Source organism: Nestor notabilis, unplaced genomic scaffold (assembly GCF_000696875.1).
Source record: "Nestor notabilis isolate BGI_N333 unplaced genomic scaffold, ASM69687v1 scaffold11118, whole genome shotgun sequence".
In the NCBI taxonomy this organism is placed as follows: Eukaryota; Metazoa; Chordata; class Aves; order Psittaciformes; family Psittacidae; genus Nestor; species Nestor notabilis.
Window position 1 is genome coordinate 3076 of NW_009941512.1, and position 16369 is coordinate 19444.

The following is a 16369-nucleotide window of genomic DNA, read 5'->3' on the forward strand; positions in this document are numbered from 1 at the left end:
TATAATAGGCTGAGGTTCTAAATTTTGCAGTGTAAAACAACTTGTGAGTAACTATGTAACGAGAAGATTGAGGCATTAATGTTCTCTTAAAATGAGAGAGAAAAGGAAACACTTATGTCAAATGAGGAGCGAGCAACACCAGGTGGTTTATGTTATGCTTTGATAGTATTTTTTTCTCAAGTTAAGAGCCCTAACTACTGGGCTCTTCAAATCCTGGGAGATTTCTTTGGCAAAACCTCTAGACTTTTTAAAGCCTGATTTATATGTACATATGCACATTTTAAATACACTTTCTCACTACTATTTAAAAAAAAAATAATTATCAGCCCTTCTCCAGATTTTAGCAGGCAGTGAGCCTCCCTGCTCAGGTGGGCACATGCTGCTTGGCCTCTCTGCCCCTTCCTGTGGAGGACCTGATGACTTCCATTTGTTCCCCTCCCTGTTACATTTCCTGAGCTCATTCACAGCTGTCTTCATTATTCACAGCTCTGAACTGGTGAAAGGAGAACAGAAAACAAGTGTTTTATCTGTATGTCAATGGTGAGAAGGTTTCAGGAGGGGAGGTGGGCAGGAGAGCTGTGGAGGTGGTGACCCTTGCTGTTGCCTTGCAGGAATGTCAGCTCTGCTGGAGAGGAGGCCCGCAGAAGAATGAGGGAATGTGATGGCCTGACGGATGCATTGCTGTATGTGATCCAGTCTGCTCTGGGGAGCAGTGAAATTGATAGTAAGGTTTGTCATCTTTGTCTTTTCAAGTGCAAGGGATCCAGGTATTCAGGGTACATCAGGACTATAAAGTGACAGGTTGTTCTTTGAAAGAATACGTTGTGAGGGAGATGCCTTAGCAAAGCATAATGTAGCCAATCTTTCTATTTTCCTTCTGTTGAGCTGTGTATTTTTGTGCGCTAAGTATTGGATTTGTGTCTGCCTGTGTAGTGCGCACTGGTAGGCATGTCATCCTCACACTTCTAAGGGAACACAGAGGCTACTCGTTTAAGAAGAGCAAAGATGTCATATTCCATGTAAAGTTCCTTATATTGCTCTGCCAGGTTTACCTTAAAATGGATTTTCCAGTACCCAGTATAAGGCAGAGCTAATAATAGTGAGGTAGGCTTACAAAGCAAACCAACAAACAATTAATGGGCTGTTTGGCATTACAGCAAACATTATTTCTTCTTTGAAGAGGATTAATTAATGCCTTCAGTAACAACTGTTTTAAGATGTATTTTTGTGTCAACTTTACTTCTCTGAAAGTACTAGAATATGAGCAGGCTTCTCCAAAGTTGAAAGGCACTGCCTAATGAAAAACGCTTCAAGTGTTTACAGCTGAAGATTTGTAATACACTAAAGTATTCCAGAAAAAGAAGAAAAGGACTAGCTTCTAATACCTTTTGCTTTAAGTATATGGTGCTAAATTAATTGCTGTTGCTGTTGCAGAGCAACTGTGGTCTATTTGCAAACCCCTAAGAATCAGAGATTTCAGTTTGAAAGGGAGAACAGCCTTTTATGCAACAAGGTTTTAAAGCCTGCTGGTTTGTATTCCCAAATGATCCTTCGCAGATAGTTGCCCATGGACCTCTGTGGGTTTATAGATTGGAGAGTGGTACTCTCCAGAACTCTCTGGTCATTAGCTTGAACCAAATAGGTGAAATTTGTCTATGAATTTAGGGGACAGAGAGAGGAATTATGAGAAGTTTGTGCTGTGTGGTGCTGGGCTGTTTTACTGTTAAAAAGGATAAATAAGGAGCACAGTAAGCTTCCTGTTTTGCTGCCTCTTGTTAATATAGACTGTTCTGTTTATACTCATACCTGGCATGACTTGGAAAAACTACAGGCTGAGACATGTATGAAGGAAAAAATGAAGAAATGAGAGAAAAGTTATTCTGCCTGCCTTAGTAGTTTTAACCTTCTGCCTAAAAGTAGACTGTAATTTAATTAAAATGTTTAAATAACTCTAAATCACTTGGTATCTAGTTTCAAAAATGGTGCTGTTGTAACAAAACAATTGAATTTTAAAATAAAGTTATAAATGTTGTTTTCCAAATACCATGACAATTGCCCTATTAGATAATTTGGTAATACTGTTAGTGACGAAAAACTGAAATGCTGAAAAACTAGTTTCTGCTCATGCAGGCTCTGAAAGAGGATTGAGGACTTGCAGGCACATGCAGAGCTGTTGTTAAAGTCATTCCTCATGTTGGTGAAGTTAAGAGTGCATAAATCATAGCAGCGTTTCAAGCATCTTAGCAGCATTGTTTCTTGTAAATATGTAGTAAGGAAAAGCTATGCTAATTCAAGTTAAAGTGTTAAAAATGACTGACTTGGGCATGGTTACCTGACAAAGTTGCTGATCATAATTTTAATTTAATCTATTAAAGTAGAAAGACTAGTGAACTCATATTCAGTCCCCTTATGGTGAAACTGATAAAGGAGTGAGGAATACAAGGATCCTGGAAAGTTCAAAGGTACAAGTCAAGAAGGAGTGAAGTCTGTCCAGCTGTGTGGCTAGAACCAGCTTGTGTGGCTTATAGGAGTTCACCTTAGTGAAGAAGGTGTTGATTGCATTTGAGCCTTTAAAGTTTGCTTATCAGTTTTCAGTTTGAGGTAATGTTGTCCTTGCTGTGGGCTCAGCTTATTTGTTTTCAACATAAAGAGAATTAAGTATGAAAACTGTTATTTGTAAAAATGGGAATTAAAATTTATAACCCTAATAGACAAACACAAAGCTTCAAAGTTCACTATGGCTGTGCAGAAGTAAGTATTAGCAAGAGCAAATAAAATTCATATATGGAAAAGTAAAAGAGACATCAAACTTTTTTAAAATTATATGGCCACTGCGAGGTCTGCAAAGCTTTCAAGTATGAAAGGTGCACTAAGAACACTTTCTACACACATACATCTACATCTGTTTTTGTATTTGACTGGAGATTTCAAATTAGTACAAGTGTATTGTGAAATTTCACCTGCGTTAAAAAGTAAAACAATAATCCTGCATAGGTAAGTTTGAGTATCATCTCTGGAACTTAATGTCATTGCAAAAACTGTGTGCCAACTGCATACCTGGCATAAGCTCACACTATATAAAAGTAAATGAAGCTCCATCTGTTTGCCTCACTGGTGAATATGGCAGAGTAAGAGCCGAAAGCCTCTCAGTAGTTCTGTTCTGGGTTAATGGAGCAATGGAGCTGGGATGTAGTGACCATAGCTTTTTACCTCTATGGAGCATTAAGAATAGTTGAAATAAATACAGACAGATAAAAATGGATTTTTTTAATCATGTTTTCCCTGCCTCCAGAAAATTAAGCTCGTATCCTTCTTATTAGGTATAGTCAAACCAAATTGAACAAACTAAATGGAGAAGCTTCAGGTAAGTCTAAACTGAACTTCTTTTAGACTTGCAGAAATTATATTGAATTATCAGTGAATTTTTGTCCACTGGGTCTCACTCCATTTCTGGATTCCTGCCAGCATCTTCTACAGAAGGCACAGCCTATTAGGGGGACAAATGGATGAGAGGGAAGGGCTGCCCACAGGGTATCTGCAGCCTGGCTAGAAGCAGTAAAAGCAGCAGGACTGACATATCTAGTCTTATCTCTGGGACTCAAGAAGCATCATATGGCCATGCTACAAGTACTTGTGAAACAGAACTCGGATCCAATTTTTCTGGTGACTTCTGCATTTTTGTGTTTTCTATTGTGGCACAGAATTTATGCCAGAAAAGAAAACGCAAACCAAACCCAGAACCTGTTGCCTCAGGGCATTTTCTGTTCATTGAGGTGGGAGTTTGCTGACATTCTCTGTGTGTTCAAGTTCTTTTGATGACTCTTTACCTCAGCTTCTGTTTCACATGGGGCTCCAGCATGCAATTCAGAATGACAATAAAAAAACTCCTGGAAAAATACTGTCCAGACTCCTGATTTGTTTCCATAAAAATTTCTAAATCTCTTAAGCTGTGGTTATCTAGGGAGCACTCGGAAATGAGCAGATAATTGTGCTGGGAAAATTTATGTGCAAAGATCGATGATATTTCTTCTGCTTTGTATCTAGAGTAAGGGTAGGATTTTAACTTTTTTTCTGGTGTGTTTTTTGGGTTTTGTTTTGTTTGCCATACTTTTCAGACCGTGGAAAACTGTGTGTGCATTTTGAGGAACCTCTCATACAGGCTAGCTGCAGAAACATCTCAGGGACAGCAGATGGGAACAGATGAACTTGATGGATTACTCTGTGGTGATGCCAATGGAAAAGATGCAGAAAGTTCAGGGTGCTGGGGGAAGAAGAAGAAGAAAAAGAAATCACAAGATCAGGTAATGAAACTTACTTGCAGCTGTGTTGCAAGTACTTGAAGTGCCCATCATTTTAAATATAAATAATTAATGCACTGTGTTAGAAGTAAAGTGTGTGATGCATAATACACAGAACTCTTGCCTTTGTTAATTAGCTGAGAGCTTAAAGCAGGAATTGCTCTGGAATAATGGAATATGTTTGCTTGAGAAAGTTGCACATTACGTGCTGGCACCAGGAAACTGTTGTCATGGGTACACTGCCGTAAATACTGTAAATGCTCAGTCTGTTAAAGGAAGCTGTTTGTCATGAGCAGTGTTAAGTCTTAACATTCAGATGTAATCTGCATGTACTTTACACTGTACTTCCACACAGGTGTAGAGAGAGGCCTTGGTACAAGCAAACACCAGGCTTGTATTTGTATGCTTACTTCAAAGTTAGTTTTGTGTTCTCTCTCTACATGTTGAGAGAAAACTGTACAGGATTGAATCAAGCAATGTGAGTAAATGTTTAGATATATCAAAATATGTATGCTTTTTTATGTCATTACCAAGAAAAAGATTGAGAAGTAAAGTCTTGATTGTTTCAAGTTATTAGAGGTGCTGCAGATTTTATTACGTGGGTTGATTTTCAAGGTGTATTTATCTCCTTGTTTTTTCCATTAATGACTTAAAATTTGGAGAATGATGATGATTAAATTGCAGAGAAAGACATTTTCCTATCAGTGCACACACTAAATAGCAATAGGAATGGCTGCCAATTTATGAGCTTTTTCAAATGACCTGTGCTGGCAGCTGGTAGTTCTCCATCTCTTCCTAGACTTTGTCTTTTCCATTGCCATTTATTTCTGTTTCAGATTGCTCAAAGAAAATATTCATTTGACTAAGCAGTTAGGTACACTGGGTATGTGAATAAATGATGTAACCTGGTATTGAAAATATCCCTGAGTTCATAAAGGCAGGTTATGGTAATGTGGAAAAATTATAGAACATTATCAAGCTGAGATTCAGGTGCTGAAAAATGCAGCACTCATGACTAGTGAGACTTGTAATTTCACCTACTCTTCTAATTAAACACTGCAATCATCAGATAAGTTGGATTAATTATGGCCTTTTGTTGGTATTCCTGTATTAGGCTACAGTGAGATAAAAAGTGCCAAAGCAAATTAATCTTACCTCATAAAGTAGTTATCATCCCTGTTCCCAAATTAACAGTTCCCACACACTACGCTTGGAGTTGCTCGAAGTGCGGGAACAAAAATAGCACGTCTGGGTATGAATGGGTCATACTGCAACCCTCCTTTCTCTTTCAGTGCTCTGTTTGTCAACACATGTGGACACACACTATACAAATTCTTTTTAGATTTTTCCATTTATATTCGTGCTGTGATTTCTGGATATTGGGTTCATACTTCTAACTGTGTACTGCTGTTGCAATGTTCCTGACGGGCTTCTCTGTACTTTAAAGGTTCCCTATAAAGGATCTTTCTCCTTCTCCAGGCCAAAGAAATAATCTCTTCCATCTCATTTCCTTTACAATATATGTGCTTCTACCTGTTCTGAGATACCTTTTGTCTCTTTCTGTGGGTGTTCATTATTAGCATAGTAAAGGTGTCTTCAGATCTGCTTGTGTTTGTCTAATGGAAGTGTTTAATATAATTTTTAAAATCCAAAAAAAAATAAAACTATGCACATACTTTCAGGTTTATGTTCAGGAGCCCTTTCTGCAACAAGGAAATAAATTTACTCTTTCCAGAACTAATTTTGTTATGCACAGGATCACTTCCCCTTACAAAAATTTAAAATATTTTTTTAATGATTTTTTTTTCTTTCATCTAATTTCCTCTAAATCTGGACAGCCTGCCCCATCTTGCCATATACCAGTTCTCGCCTGTGACTGTTACTCAGTTCGGGAGTTTCAGGCATCCTTGTGAACCTTCTGCAGAGGGCATTATTCTCACCCCATGATACTTACCTGTTGTTGACCATACTGAATATTTTAAAAAATGTTACCAGATTAACTAGAACACTACTAAAATCAAATGTGACTGAGGTCTATCAGCAAGATCACCGTGCTGGAAACAGCTCTCCCAAGTTACCCTCATAAATGGGGGAAAAAAGAAACCAGAAAGTTTTCTGCTGCTTTCACTCTGTCATCTGGAGTTTTTTCGGGACCCAACTAGATTCATACTACTGAAAAGCAGGAGTAACTTTCTTCTTCTAGGCTGTGTCACAGTCAGGAATACTCTGGTTACTGTTCCTGTGTGTGTCAAGATAAATCAGTATCCATGGGGGGTTGGAGGATTTTTTTTTTTTCTCCAGGCAAAAATCTTTACAGCATGGTCATCTTGTGTTCCTCAGGTTAGTCAGAATTCACTCATCTAAATTAATCTCATTAACACTTTCTGCCGGAGAACATTTTCACATGTCCTTTCCCTGTACATTGTCTCCATGTGTGCTGACTGCTACCCTGCCTATGGCACACGTACATATTCTTTTACGGTAGGATTCTTAAATTTTTCCAGGTAATACCTTTGATAATCTCTCTTCAATTGCAGTGCTTAAGCTGTTGGATACTGCTTGTTCTGTCCCTCAGAACAGGTCTTGTGCTCTCCTTGGGATGCTATTTTTAGAGTGCTCATTCCTTTAAGTGCCTCAGCAGTGAAGCTTTTGTGCTCTGAAATATCCTACAGATCTGAAAATCGTGTTCATGTTGAACCATGTTTTACATGTAAATAACAAAGGCATGCCTATGGAATCTTCACAGGGTGCAGTGATTTACAACATCTGAAACATAAAATGCTTCACACCACCATGGATTTGAACCTGTGGAAGGAAACCTCAAAGAAATGGAGACAAGAAAGATATAAAAGTAGTCGGTTACCCATGTGCCCCATGAAGGGACAGCAATGAGTTTTAGGCTACGTTTAATACATCGTTCACGCTAGTCAATACAAACCTTAGTTACTTGTTGGAAAAGTTCTAAAGAAGTGTTTAAAAAAAATATTACAAAATCTTTCTTTGAGCTCATTATTACTGTTATTTACAGATACACAAGGTGGAGTTCCGCCCAGTATTGAAACTCCCGTCATTTGCCTGCGTGATTCCTTTAAGACTTGAGAGTTTTGCATTTCCTGTCAGACAAAGCACAGGGCACAGGCACGTCTCTAAGAGTTGTGACACCTCAGTACAGGAAAGCAGTTTCCAGTTCTGCTGCCTGCTGCGTTTTATGTACCCAGAAAATATGTGTTGAGGGTATAGGTATCATTCTTTTTTTGGCAGTGCGTGAGATTCTCGTATAAGAATATGGATTGTTTCAGTCTTCCTCAGAAGATGAGGCTTACAAAATAGGGTGGGGTAAAAATGTTCAGAATTTTGTGAATGCAGTTTTGAAATTTTCCTTTTACAGTATGCTGCTTCAGTCCCTCAGTTTCTCAAGTGTGTGTATTTTGAACTCCTTCTCCAATATGGGGTTGTCTTTAATTTTTAAATAAAAGTATTCAACCTTGTCACAAAAGTACTGTAATTGAAGAAGAGCACCAGCTGTATCATTTTAGATGGCGGACGTGGACGAAGTTACAATTTTCTATACTGAAAAAAAAAGTCTCGTACACACTTGGGGTGTTTGTTTCTTAAACCTTTAAGCAGGAGAAACTTTCTGTGACTTTAAAGTCACATTCTCATTGGTTTTCTCTGTAAAGAAAGTAGAAGTTAATTTATTTGGTTTATGATTTAGGAAACTATTATCCCTACTTCTCTCTTCAGTTGTAGTCACACATAAGCTACTTGAAAAGAAGAGCAGGACTGATTGGTAATACAAAAGGTGATTTTCCTTGAAAGGACTTTCAAGAACAAATTGGAAAATATTGGTCATTTATGACATCAGTTGTCTAAATCAATGGCAAGTTCTCTGCATCTTGAAATCAGAGGAGTTTCTTGGTTCAGGTTATAGTTAAATCTAATGACAACTTTCAAATGACTTGATTTAAGGAGTTCCCTTAGGATCACAAGAAACAAGTGTTCTTTACATTTCAGAATAAAGTTGGGTGGTGTTAAAGGAGCCCACAATCATTCTTCTCTTTGGCGATTTACCAGAGCTCAGAGATGTTCCTGAGGTGTATGCTTTGTCATTAAATTTCAATGACCCAAAGCTTCTAAAGATTTGCATTGAAAGCCAGATACAGCATTTTTACTGTCTACAGGGAAAACGGGAAGCAAAACTTCCATAAAAGCCCCAGGAAAAATGAGACTGACCTGACTTTATTTCTGTCTTGGATCCCAAGGACTGTAATTCCCTGATGTCACCATTGTTCGTCATATTCTCTTTGCTGCTTACCTATGATCAGCTTATACCACAAAGCTCTCCAGCTGCCGAGGCTCTCGTCTCTGACTAGGACATTGTAGATACAGACCTCTCTGCCTTGTATCATGTCACTGTTCAGATGGAAACTAATTTTTTCACTGCTGAAAATTTTGTCCCTGCTGTTGGCAGCCAGCAGGTTTATTCTTTCATCTGAACAAGAAACAAGGATTATGTTCAAAAAAGCAGTTAGGGAAAATAAGGTCCATGGTCCAACTTCAGTAGAAGAAGCAGGTAGTGGTCATTAATCATTACTCTGTTTCTTGTTATGCAGCCCATTATATACACGTGGCACTATTTCATTTCTTCACTTACAAGAACCAGGCTGACTTCTTGACTTCACACTCCTCTTGAGTTCCCCATCTGTGATCATTCTTGTTAACCCAGAATCTAGCCCAGAATATGATTTTTGATTGGAAGTGACACTTTTGAAATGAGCCTGACCTGTTTTACCTTCTGTCAGGAGCCTTAAGGTGTAACAGCACCATTACATATCGTTATGAATTGACTGGCACATCCCTTTGGCATGCTTGCTAAGTGTGCTGTAAATTCTATCCAGGTGAAATAGCAGGTTTAAGACAATATTTCAAAAGGAATAAAAAATAAAGCTGTCAGGCCTTTTCATGTGGTGAGACCACTATTTTACCAATTACATTTCAGTACTCTATCAAGCCATACCAAATTAATAAACACAGAAACCGAGAAATGGCAACAGCTCCTGGATTTAGGAAATGAGATTAGGGGTGAAAGGCCATGTTGACAGTATGTTCTGCTCAGGAAGGTATTATTTCCACTTGTTGCTTCCTTGTCTTTTACAAATTGGTTGTGTCAGATGTTCATTAGCAAGAAATTGACTGTATCGAGCAGCTTCTTACATAGCTTCTTAGCAACCATTTCTTAAGTCTTGCTTGTCTACACAGAAACATCTTGTATGCCCTGGGAATCTCAGGATCATGCATGACCAGGTTGTTTTCAAAGTCCAAACAACAGGGTTATTAAGTATGATTTGTATCTGTCAGGTTGTGGCATATAATGCAAAGCCAGTCAGCTTCAGCTTCGTATGGAGAGGAGTGAGGAGAAGGAGATACAGGGAGATGCCAAAGACTCTTGTCCCTGGATTGAGCTCCATCCTGCTTTCTTTGAGAGGGGTCTGGTCTTAAGCAAAGACAAAATGCACAAATTGAATAAAATTATTTTTCTTAGCTGTGTAATAATATAAAAAAGATTCATAAAGGCACTGAAAATTGAGTTAAGAATGTAATACATAATCTGAAGTACAGTTTAGATTTATTGAGATCATTAATAAAAATTGAAAACATGAGAATGATTTCAGAACATTCCAAACACCTTTCCCAAAATTGTAAACATTGTTGCATCAAATTGGGGAGGTTACTGTTATTTATGAAATAAACTATCCAAAAATTGCCCAGCTTTCTGGGGACTGCATGTTGTTGGACCACAGCAGCTCTGCCCTCCCCCATCCTACTCCTGTAGTCTCTTGTCAGTAGACACCTTCATTTATATTCACCACCTTTCCTTAGACCTGGGTGTCTTGAACTGAAATTTGACTTGACTTAAATAGCGGTATTCCTGCTTCCTGTGTGTCAGCTGCATGGATTCCCATCACCCCTGCAAGCAAGCACTATGATTTTGATTAATTTTTGTTGTTTAAGTTTAGATTTCTGCTCTCAACACCATTGGTCAATGCGTCTCTTGGACAAAGGTTTCCAAAAGATGATGTTGTACTGACATGCTGGCATAGACTGCCACAGCTTCTAAGATACTCAGGGTGAGAAGTCATTGTCCTTTTAGGGGGCTCATTAGTTTAAATGTCTTTGGCATTTCAAAAATGCTTTTTGTGAGCACTGTTTAATTGCTGATATAATTTTTGTCACTGCAGCTACAAAGACCACAGCTACGATGTTATCAGACTATCTCAAATGTCTAGGATCATTGGAGACAGATCAAGATGGGTTTAGTCATTGCTGGGTTTTGAGTTTTCCTAGATTTTCTTTTTTTAGTAGCATTATTTTGCACACACTGGGAGAGAGGAAAGTGATCACATTTAATAAATGAAAATAAAACACTGTTGTGTTGTTATCACAGGAAAAGCTACCGTCATGTGACACTCCTTAATAACAAACCCCAGCAACTTGAGGTTGTTGGTACAAAACAAAATATGGAGAGTACACTTCTCTTACTGAGTTTAAGCCTTCCCTGGTATTCAGTACAATTACACTATAAACATAGTTTTGCTTTCATTAATGTGAGGAAGAAGGCATTAGATAATCTGTTGTGGAGCATGGGGGAGTATCAAAATGGGTGATCTTTTTCTCTTCTCAGAGTTCCATAGTAATGTGAAAACTTTGGAAACTTTATTAGAATGCTCTTACTCTGAAAAGTCTGTTGGTCTTAAAGATCTCTGCATTCATCTTTTTGTTCCTCTTGACTTCCATGCTTTCTTTGCACCAGTTTCAGGAAATGAGAGATTTGTATCTCACCCACGTAGCAAACAGTTTGTCAGCTTCAGCCATAATATATGTGAGTAATTTCAGTTGAAGGAGAGAAGCCTGGAAGGAATATTTGTTTGTGACTTTTTTTAACTTCTTAACATAAGCTATGAAGAGTAATTGCATGCAGTCGTCCTCTTTTTCAGAGGCTCCTACTACATCCACAGCCTATCTCAAATAGATCTTCCTGATCATTCGTGATGGTCTGCAACATACAGTAGTCATTTCAGTAATTCACTAGGTAGAGTTGTTTAGCACACTGCCTCCGTTCATTAATATCGAGCAATGTGAATTACAAAGCAAATTCTGCCATGCTTTAGGCACAAGAAAATGGACTGTAATATCGTAATCTTTTTTTCATTCAGGCAATCGATGCTTATATTTATGAAATACAAAACAAATGGGTGAAGTTCAGGAAAATATCCTTTGCAATAGCTTCTTTTCTGACCTCTATCAGTCCTGCATGCCCTGCAACAGTTGGGCTGTACAGCTGCAGGCACTAGTCTCAGCTATGTGGAAGACGCCAGAAGCCATTAAACCATTCAGTAAAGGGTTAGCTGAGATCACACATGCAAGAGCAGAGAGGAACTGAAACATAGAGACAGGGACTATGTGACAGGTCAGTTGCTTGTGCCCTCTACCTCCTGGGAAGCAGATAAAGTTCTGTCACCCTTTATCGCACAACCTTGAAGATGTTGTAGGCACAGCACGTACGTTACGCATGGCTGGCAGTGACACCCGCCCTATGCATGCTGCTCAGCTGCTCTGGGCACACACACCACGTCCAAAGAATAGGCAGGACATTATCCAATGTCGTGGGATTTACTATGCCTTCACTGGACATGCATGTGCAGTACCAAGACTTCCATGACCTTTGCAAGGAACCTGAGGCTTCACAGTGCTTTCAGAGAAAGGTCTTTCCCCACAGTTGGTGATAAATTAATGCAGTCGTGCTGCCAGTGAGTTGCAAGAAGAGCAGGGAAATGCAATCATTTGTCTGCCTTTATTTTTTCTTTAACGTTTTCTCATTACTGGGCAGAATGGCAAAACCACATTAAAAATTAATTTATCTGCAAGTATCATTTCTAGTGCTTTATATGTACCAGCACAGCATGAACATATATACAGTTCTGTTTACATTGTCTGGTTTTTAGTAGTCCTTAGGATTATAACAGTGTAAATACCTGAGTTAAAAAATAAAAATAAAAAATTATTTTTAGTGGTCTTACTAAGATACAAAGCCTAAATCTGGTGTAGGGTCAGATTTGCCCTGTAAGATATTTCTCATTTTTTTCCCAAGAAATTCTGACAGTGGAAATGATTGAATTCCAAGAGTTAAAATAAGAAGCAGGTTTTAATGTATTTTTTATGAGCTGATGAGAAGTCATTTCTGGCAAGGATGGTGATTTATATGGAAAAAAAAAGGAGAACTGAGGCGTATGCAGCAAAGTCAACCTGTTGGTTTAAAGGCAGAAATGCATTAAAAAATTCAAAGGCACAGATCTGTAATGGTGTTATTTAAAGGGATTTTTTCTCCAGAAGGCAATTTTCCTGTAGGTTCTCAACCACCACTGGGTATTGCTGTGCAAGTTCTTTTAAACTACAGTAACTTTTGTCCAGTGCAGTGAGTTTCATATCTGAGCAGCTTTCTGGTTTTCAGTAACTGTTCATGTGTGTTAAATGGTCCCACTAGCTTTCCACTTTGGTGTTTGTTCTGCTTTAATTTAGGAAACGATAGTGGTCTGCATTCTCAGTGGTAGTAATCTAGTAAGACCTTGTTAAAATTAAGTTATGATAGTTGGTATTAGAAAAACCGTTTGATTGTCCCTTAAAATACATGTAGATTTTTCAAGTTAACTTAAATAAAATAATGATTGACACTTCCTGAAAATGAGATAATCTAGGTCTTTCCAAGCGCAGGTATTGTGATGTTTGATTCATAAAAATCAAATTAGCTGTTGCAGAGCTAAACAAGGAATTAATTTGGCATGTGCTATCTTTGTATGTCTAGTAGATGTTTAATGTTGTGATACACGTTTTTTACCTATGTAATCACATAAGCTCTAACCCAAGGCATTAAAAGGTTTACTTTGTATCATATGGCAATCTGGACATGTCAGAGGTGTTAGAAAAGAGATTTTATTAAAAAGTCAAGACTTGTTCCTAACAATGGTATTAAGGCTATGAATTTTCTAAATCCCTTTATCTGAACAAAGCAAAATACACATTACATATACAGATAGAAATCACATTTAAGCTTTCTGTAAAAGTGTATTCCCCATCTTCCTTTTGTTTAAGAAAAGCAAAAAAAAGTCCTTGATTTTCCTTCTTTTAAGCTGTTTTATGCTTAGCTGCAGGTATTGGGCATTCCACTGGAGAGGTGAATCCCTGTTCTCCTGCAAAAAAAGTTTCTCTTTCTGGTAAAAGTGGGGTTTGTGCCATAACCTGCTTGTTCTCAAGGTTTTAATATTACCCATTTTGGATATCAGACCAGGATTATATTCATGGCAAAACTCTGTATGTGATGAGAGGAAGAGGCTGTTTTGTGAGAGGTGGTTCTACTGGCTTTGTGTCTCAGACCCAGTGGCTGGCTGGCTGTATGGCCAAATGCCTCAGGCACTTTCACAGCGAGAAGGCAGAAGAAGTTGTGCAGGACTTGTCACACTTGGGCCTTTCAAGGGATGGAAGACTCATGGCCTTGAATGATTTAGTTTTCTACAGTAGTGTTTCGCATTGTTGTTTTTTCCCTCATAAGAAAAGAGAGGATGCAGAAACTGAGCAGGATGTGAAAAAAGAAAAATCTCTTCTTCCCATGCAACTTCTAGATTTGCCTCTTAAGATACATTCATGCTTACTGGGCTTCTGTTCCTACCCCAAAAAATAAATGCAGTGAAAAGTGTTTTTGTTACGCCAGCTAGCTAAAACACTGTGATATCTGCCAATGCTATAGCTATTCTATAAGGAGTGTTGAGTACGAAATTTGGTTTCCCTATGAAGAATCACATGATGTGCTAAAACTGAGAACGGCTCCTTGTGGGCAGATGCCTTCACACAAGCACACATAGATGTTATAGTTATAGCTTCAACTGAGGCAATTTTTAAGTATTTCACTGTTGCTTACTGACAATTTGATTTGTACTTTCCAACAGTGGGATGGCGTAGGACCTCTTCCAGACTGTGCAGAACCACCCAAAGGAATCCAGATGCTGTGGCACCCTTCAATAGTCAAACCCTACCTCACACTTCTTTCTGAGTGCTCAAATCCAGACACGCTGGAGGGGGCAGCAGGGGCACTGCAGAACTTGGCTGCTGGGAGTTGGAAGGTAGGAATATTAACCTGATATGTATTTCTTTTTCAGTTCAGAAAAACCCCTACAGATGACAGCAAATTGGAGATACAAATGTATCTGAATGCTTCAGGTAGTGGAATAACCTTTTGTTTTCACAGAGCTATCTGCAGTCAAATTTCAGATAGTATTTTAAGTTATCTGAATTGGTACAGATAGTTATATCATAGCGAAAGTCAGCATACAGCAGGGAAAATCACATTGGTCAAGTCAGGTATGAAAAATTGCAGCTGAAAACCAATATCCAAATGAGAAGCAGCTTCTTTAAGAATCTGTGTGACAGAGCCATGAAAAATGAGCTAAAAGTATCACCAGTGACAATCAAATGAAACCATCTTGTTCTGTCACTGCAGAAACTGGTTGACATTCTGTCTCTTAAGAGAAACCAGGCAAGAGCAGAAGATATAAATGATGCAACACCAACACAAGTCATCTTACCATTTACTTTTTTAAAAAATAAGACATTATTAAAATATGCCAGTATGTTTAAATATGACCAATGACCAAGGAAATGTTCAGTGAAGACACTCTATTTCGGCTAATCCTACTTTTCAATTATATACAAAAGATCCATTTTTCTGTCTTGTATTATTTGTGGTGAATTGAGAAAAAAAATAAGAACTCATTTAACTAGATTTTAAAAATACTTATAAATATAGAAAAACTCAGTAACATTCAAGATAACAGTTGAGCCTGGTTTACTTTTTAGGGCTATTCCTTTATTGATTTCCTGATGGTAAACTGGTTTGATTGAGTGAAAGTACTATCTAATCCTATTTTATAAATGTAATGCATTGATTTTAAGTTAATTCTCAGTGGGAATTTTTCTCATTTACTGTGAAAACACACATATGCAGAAACGCAGTTATCAAAGTTATGTCTCAGCAGATACCCTGTTTGGTTTTAAGCAGTTGGACATTTGTATGCGATAGGTAAATACCAATTTAATTAGGCATTCATTTTGAAATGTTATCCATGACACTAATAAATTGGGGATTTTTCCTATAAAGTTTTACTGGGAGTTGAGTTGGCACATTCAATAGATTTTCAGAGGCATGTCATTTTTTTTGAGCACTCTTTTCCACCAAACTTATAAAATGCCTTTGACTGTTGCATTCGATGACATATGAAATGAGTAACAAAGTCTTTGTCCAATGATTTTTGTCCTACAAAGTGCTATGTATACACTGTGCCTGAAAATCATTATATTTTTATTATTCTCATGTTGTAGACCACATCTGATTGTGTAATCCTGGCACAGAAACACAATAAATGTGTTTTCTCCATCTGGGAATGGGTGTAGCCCTGGTCTAAATGAGAAAACAATGCATGCATATTTGCCAGAACTAATAGGAGAGCTAAAATCCAAGTGGTACCCCTTCTCCCATTTCTAATAAATCTGTATACCTGTCATTTTTTAGCTGCCAAAAGCGTACAGGGAGAGGAAGCAAAGCTCCGCAGAGCTCTTTGGCAAGTGCCAGGTTAGAAAAACTGATTCAAACTTTCATACTATCTTACTGATACTATGGGGAAAGCTCAGTTTTCTTGGGTTGCTCTGTTTTTCTAAAGATTCACCAATTCTATTACAAGCAATTTGCGGACACAGAATAAATATGCTTGATTTCACATGGTATACTAGCCGTTTTTTGTGAGGGGAATAATCCTCTTTGGGGATTATACAAGCATGGATGTTTCCACCTTTTGACCTCTCCTTTCCACTGCTTCAATCTTCTGGATATAAAATGACTGAAATAGAAGATAGAAAACTCTTAAAAGAAGAGATTATTCCCAAGGGAGACTAAATTTTTTAGTTCCTTCAAGAAATTGTAGTTGCAAGAAGAATGGGAAAAGAGGTGGTTTTTTTTTCTTTTTTAC

At 38.0% G+C, this 16369-nt stretch overlaps 1 protein-coding gene across 1 annotated transcript in view; it reads left to right on the forward strand.

The window, feature by feature from the left end:
* Nucleotides 1–611: 611 nt before the first annotated feature.
* The window catches only part of LOC104410680 (catenin delta-2), a gene marked incomplete at both ends in the record, with an annotated part of 62427 nt that continues 46669 nt past the window's right edge, over nt 612–16369 (forward strand). The window contains 3 exons of the mRNA XM_010020925.1: nt 612–729; nt 4116–4301; nt 14297–14470. Of these exons, the coding sequence (XP_010019227.1) occupies nt 612–729; nt 4116–4301; nt 14297–14470 (478 nt within the window). The remainder of the gene's footprint in view (nt 730–4115; nt 4302–14296; nt 14471–16369) is intronic.